This window comes from Aegilops tauschii, chromosome 6 (genome assembly GCF_002575655.3).
Source record: "Aegilops tauschii subsp. strangulata cultivar AL8/78 chromosome 6, Aet v6.0, whole genome shotgun sequence".
In the NCBI taxonomy this organism is placed as follows: domain Eukaryota; kingdom Viridiplantae; phylum Streptophyta; class Magnoliopsida; order Poales; family Poaceae; genus Aegilops; species Aegilops tauschii.
Window position 1 is genome coordinate 297,154,472 of NC_053040.3, and position 6,057 is coordinate 297,160,528.

General features: G+C 48.3%; 2 protein-coding genes across 2 annotated transcripts; one reads left to right on the forward strand and one right to left on the reverse strand.

Moving 5' to 3' along the window:
• Positions 1–3,193: 3,193 nt before the first annotated feature.
• LOC109757167 (wall-associated receptor kinase 3-like) lies at positions 3,194–3,781 on the reverse strand. Its single transcript, XM_020316001.1, has one exon. The coding sequence runs from the start codon at positions 3,779–3,781 to the stop codon at positions 3,194–3,196; it is 588 nt and encodes a 195-aa protein (XP_020171590.1).
• Positions 3,782–3,971: 190 nt separating this feature from the next.
• Positions 3,972–5,047, forward strand: LOC109757168 (wall-associated receptor kinase 3-like). The gene is made up of 2 exons (XM_020316002.4): positions 3,972–4,041; positions 4,325–5,047. The coding sequence occupies exons 1-2, from the start codon at positions 3,972–3,974 to the stop codon at positions 4,852–4,854; spliced, it is 600 nt and encodes a 199-aa protein (XP_020171591.3). The 3' UTR covers positions 4,855–5,047.
• The last annotated feature ends 1,010 nt before the right edge of the window (positions 5,048–6,057 follow it).

Genomic DNA, 6,057 nt, shown 5'->3' on the forward strand with positions numbered 1-6,057 from the left:
GCGCGGCCACGGCGTTGGGACGGAGGGGGGAAGACGGACGGGGCCCGACGGGGAGCTCACCCCCGTTGAAGAGAAGAGGGCGGCGAGGCGCGGGGAGGACCGACGAAGGAGACGCGGGGACGACGCGGTCCGGCGAGGGAGGTCCGAGAGGTGACGGGGTTCGGCGTCGATCGGCGCAGGTGGCGGCGGGACGCGCCGGGCGGCGGCGTCGCGACGTCGGGAGTGAGCGATGTGCGCCTGCGTCGTGGAGGGCGGCGGCGCTAAGGGAGAGCGAGGGGAAGGGAGGTCGGGCGTGGAGGCGCCTGGCGGCGGGGGGAGGCGCCAGGGGCGCGATCCAGATGTGGATCGTGGGGGGGGGGGGAAACGGGGACCGTGGGGGAACGAGGTGAGAGTGGGGGTAGGTCGTGTGGGTAGTTAGGGTTTGGGGGGTGGGGGTTATCCAGTCGGGGTGGGCCAGCTGGGCCGCGTGGGTGGCCAGCTGGGCCTGTTGGCCCAGTTGGCCGGGGGGGTCCTTTTTTTGTCTTTCTCTTTTCTTATTTTTGCTTTTTTTTAGTTTCCTTTTATTTTAGTTTTAGTAAATTACCAAAGTGACACCTAAATAGATTTTACAAATTATGCCACTGCCACAATAGTTTAATACTTATAACAATTTAGTTTTGAAAATGTTTATTATTTTTAAAGCATTTAAATAATTGTATTTGCTACTGTTTTATTCATTTTAGAGTATTTAAACATTTTATAAAAGTGTGGTTTCTCCACCATAATTACCTATGCAATATTTGGTTCACTCCGAACATTTTAGTTTTAATATTTGAAAACTTTTATTGTTTGCTTTTATTTAAATTTTAAATTTGTTTCAGTTCTGAACTATCGAGAGTTTATCAACAGTAACCGCGGTGACATGGCATCATTAGCGGGGGATCACTGTAGCTTAATTATCCGGGCGTCACAATTCTCCTCCACTACAAGAAATCTCGTCCCGAGATTTAAGAGGGGAGTAAGGGGGGAAGGTTTGGTAACGAATCTAGCGGGTCTTCTCATCCTGGCTTGCACTTCTGGAAGAGGCTGGTCCAATACATTGATGTCTTCATTTCTCTGCTTCGGTCATCATGATGAAGTCGGCGTCCTTTCTTCAGGAACTCCATCGTACTTACGAAAGAATAAGGGGTGGGCATTCTGGGAGAACGGGCCTCGACAAGGTTGTCTATCGGGTCGACAACATCGAGGAAGGTGGCGAAAAGTAACCCTCGAATAGAAACTTAAGAAAATATCGAGAGCAAAGTAAGGAGGTAACCTGGGGAGTTTCGAGCGGGCAGGCAATCGTTCGATGCCTGTTATAGTGCATGAAAGGGTCAAAGCAACGGGAATAAGTATTGTGTCCGATATCAGACCTGAAGGTGGCTCGTGAATTACATACGAGGCCAGGTGCGAGGAACAACCTTGGAAACAGGGGGTGTACATAAGAGTCAGGTTTCGATCCTGTGGAACTGTGGGTTATGGGCCCACCATGTGGGTTAAAAGTAGGAAGGGCGGTGACATCTTGCACGATCATGATAGCAAGGCATGGCAGAGGGTAGCCTGTCAGTTATATGTCAGCAACATCGTCGGTACCAAGGGCGAGGGACGAAGAGAACCATTTTCCTGCTCGTTGAAACGAGGCGGACCATTAGGCAAAGTTCTCGTCCATCGGTGGTTACCGAAATGTCACCAACAATAATAACAGGGTCTTACTGACAGAGTTGTACACCGAGGTGTTTACATAAGCAGGAGAATATTACTGCTTAGATCATATAGTTCACCAGAAAGGTTAAACCACACAATGGAAAGGAAAATATGATTATCAGATTAAACAGAAGAATGGAAAGGAAAATGTGTTTAAACACATATTTCAAGGTTATATCCTTCCCAAGGACAAGCTGAGCATGATATTCATGACAGGATATAATGTAGAAAACTCTTTAGGTAGGGGAGAGAAATTTCATGACATTACCCATACAACGGTGTTTGGATAATTGAGCAGGAAACATTTAGCATTGGGCTTCAAATGTTCCTGTTGAAAATCGGAGTACCATAGACATGCTTCGAGATAGCATTGACATGGTCAACAGGGGAAGATCAGACTTTGGAAACAAAAAGGAGAGATAATTGCACGTATCGTCCTGGAAGTCGACGGCGAGGTCCAACATGATCCTGAAAGTTGAGAAGTGCTTCAATACGGTCCCGATACATGGAAATACGTGATCAATACGGTCCTGGAAGTTGAAACGACAGTCCTAGCTCTACACGCTGCATACATATTGCATATTCTCGCGTACTACATGTCAGCACGGGGCCACGTCCGTATAGGACCCATGTGTCAGTGGGCGCCAGAAATAGAAGAAACAAAAGGCGGTGGGGGGTTTCAAACCTGCGACCTCGGCACATACGTCGCGTGTGCTTAGCCACCAGACAAGCGCTTTTTCTTGATTGCTGTAGGGATGTATTTCCTACTCCCTCTCTTCCGAAATAGTTGTCGTTGGGGTTTTTTTTTCAGACCAGGTGAAAACGAGCAAATGTACAAAAATACCCCTGATTTGAAAACGAGTCGTCGTCTTCCTCCGCCTCCACCAGGCTCCTCCTCGTAGCCTTCCTCCGCCAGGCCACCTGCGGCCTCCACCTCCTCCAGCTGCTAGTCCGGCCACCACCTCCTCCGCCCTCCACCTCCTCCTCCTCCGCCCTCCACCACCTCCTCCTCCTCCGCCCAGTCTGGTGGCCACCGCTCCCAATTTGATCGCCGCCGCCCCAGCCTAGCCGCCGCCACCTCCTCCTCCTCCTCCGCCCAGTCTGGTGGCCACCGCTCACTGCACTGACCAGCCTGATCCTTGCCACTCCCCTGCCCGGTCCTGGCTGCTCCCCCACCTGGTCCTCGCCAGGTACTCCTCGTTGCTCCCAATTCATATCAGTTTTTGCCAGATGCAGAATTGGGAGAATTTTTCGATGCTTATAGGTACAATAGTCTGTAAAATTGATCAGGAGACATTCAATCAGGAAGAATTTGTTAAGATCAATAACTATAGCAATCAGACAAGATCATCACCCTCATAATTGGCATCAAAAGAAATTACTGGAGTGTAATGATCAATTGGGAAACCTGTAATGCATGAGAAAATGATGTTGTTGCTGTCCTCCTGCTGATGTTGTCCAATTGTCAAATTTAGAGATTGATGTTGCACATGTAGCCTGGGCCATTGGTTGCACCCACACAATAGCTGTTTGAACTGACACATGCATAACCCATTGGCCCCGTTGCTCCATCCTTTGGGTAGGAGCCATTTCTGATGGCCCAGTCAGAAATAACAGGGACACCTCTCTTGGCTCTCTTGTTGATGAACCCAAGATGCCTGACAAGGTCCTGTTGACTGAAGCTGTACCATCCAACCTCTGCAAGCATAGCGTAGAAGCATGGGTTGAATGTCCATACACTGCTCTGGTTGATGATCAAGAGCGCCGCAAAGTTGGTGAGGTTTGGGGTGATGGTGGTTTTGCAGCAGCCCTTCCTAGTGCACGGCGCACCGTTGGACATGTTGTTGATGCCCTGGCAGTAGGAGTAGCAGCCGACCACGTACAGGTCTGGGTTGCTGTGCAGGTAGCCACCAATGATACCCATGGTGTTGCAACCGATGACCATGAAGCGGTTGCGCGTGGTCGATGGAAACAAATTCAATAGACTATTTGAGATCAATACTTGGATATTTAAAGAACTTTCTATAAAACGGTGTATCCTGATGAATGATGCCAACATTAAGAAAAGCCAACAGTCCTGGCAGTAAATAAGAATGAAAATTGTGAAAAGTGTGAATGACAGATGTGGAAAACTAAAGTGTCAACAATGTCCACATGCTTCTAATAATGAGGAAAAAAAGAGGTATCTCAATCCAATGGGAATATGGGATCATTTACTCTGTTGACATAGTGTGTGATCCTTGTAAAACATGGTGTGTGTTGATGGTCTCACTCACAGGATGGTGTGCGTGTCAGGGAAAAGAAGCAATAATCCATCCTGTGAGTGAGACCATCAACACACACACACACACCATGTTTTACAAGGATCACACACTATGTCAACAGAGTAAGTGATCCCATATTCCCATTGGATTGAGATACCTCTTTTTTTCCTCATTATTAGAAGCATGTGGACATTGTTGACACTTTAGTTTTCCACATCTGTCATTCACACTTTTCACAATTTTCATTCTTATTTACTGTCAGGACTGTTGGCTTTTCTTAATGTTGGCATCATTCATCAGGATACACCGTTTTATAGAAAGTTCTTTAAATATCTAAGTATTGATCTCAAATGGTCTATTGAATTTGTTTCCATCGACCACGCGCAACCGCTTCATGGTCATCGGTTGCAACACCATGGGTATCATTGGTGGCTACCTGCACAGCAACCCAGACCTGTACGTGGCCGGCTGCTACTCCTACTGCCAGGGCATCAACAGCACGTCCAACGGTGCGCCGTGCACTAGGAAGGGCTGCTGCGAAACCACCATCACCCCAAACCTCACCAACTTTGCGGCGCTCTTGATCATCAACCAGAGCAGTGTATGGACATTCAACACATGCTTCTACGCTATGCTTGCAGAGGTTGGATGGTACAGCTTCAGTCAACAGGACCTTGTCGGGCGTCTTGGGTTCATCAACAAGAGAGCCAAGAGAGGTGTCCCTGTTATTTCTGACTGGGCCATCAGAAATGGCTCCTGCCCAAAGGATGGAGCAACGGTGCCAATGGGTTATGCATGTGTCAGTTCAAACAGCTATTGTGTGGGTGCAACCAATGGCCCAGGCTACATGTGCAACATCAATCTCTAAATTTGACAATTGGACAACATCAGCAGGAGGACAGCAACAACATCATTTTCTCATGCATTACAGGTTTCCCAATTGATCATTACACTCCAGTAATTTCTTCTGATGCCAATTGTGAGGGTGATGATCTTGTCTGATTGCTATAGTTATTGATCTTAACAAATTCTTCCTGATTGAATGTCTCCTGATCAATTTTACAGACTATTGTACCTATAAGCATCGACAAATTCTCCCAATTCTGCATCTGGCGAAAACTGATATGAATTGGGAGCAACGAGGAGTACCTGGCGAGGACCAGGCGGGGGAGCAGCCAGGACCGGGCGGGGGAGCAGCAAGTATCAGGCTGGTCAGTGCAGTGAGCGCTGGCCACCAGACTGGGCGGCGGAGGAGGAGGAGGAGGTGGCGGCGGCTAGCAGGGCCGGTCCTGGGGCAGGGCGAACGGGGCGGCCGCCCCGGGCCCCCAAAAGTCAGGGGGGCCCTCCCAGGTACATATACGTTTGTACGTACAGGCATGCAGTTCTTCGATTGAAAAAAATTGAAGCCAAGCTGAACGCCTCGCTCAGCCTCTGGTGTGCTAGCCTAAGAAACTAAAAAAGATATGGTGGGCCTGGCCCATGTTTGCACGTACGTGGAGACCGGAGAGGAAAAGGGGTCGTTCGATTCACTAATCACGATTTCTTGTAACTTCGGATCGGTTGTTCATGCCCTTTTGGCTGTTCCGCCATTCCTGTTCGTCTAACCCTCTTTGAATCTGCCTCCTCGTGAACGACGCGATGACTGCAGCAGGTACGTCTCGTCGCGCCCTCTTCCTTCGCATGTTCTTCTTCCTTTCTTTTATTTCTGGTCCTGGTTCCCAACTTGTCGATCGATTGAACATGTTAACAGGGAATTGTTGTTAGGGCGCTCGAATCATTGCGTGCTTGTAGCCACATTAGATTACGGAGAGAAGTTACTATACCATGCCTAGCAGATTATCATTAGCTTTGCGCTAATTTTATAAGCTAATTTGTTCCTTTTAAATTTCAGTAGGGTCATGTCGAGTTCGGGTAGAAATTATGCATCCGGAAGTGATAAAAGAAAAAGGAAGAAGGAGGCAGTTGAGGAGATAGAAGAATTAAGAGGATCTCTTTCTAAATATATTGTAAGAGCGATACAAGCACTCCAAGAAATCCCGACGAGTTGGTAATAGTTATTGCGGGTGACCAA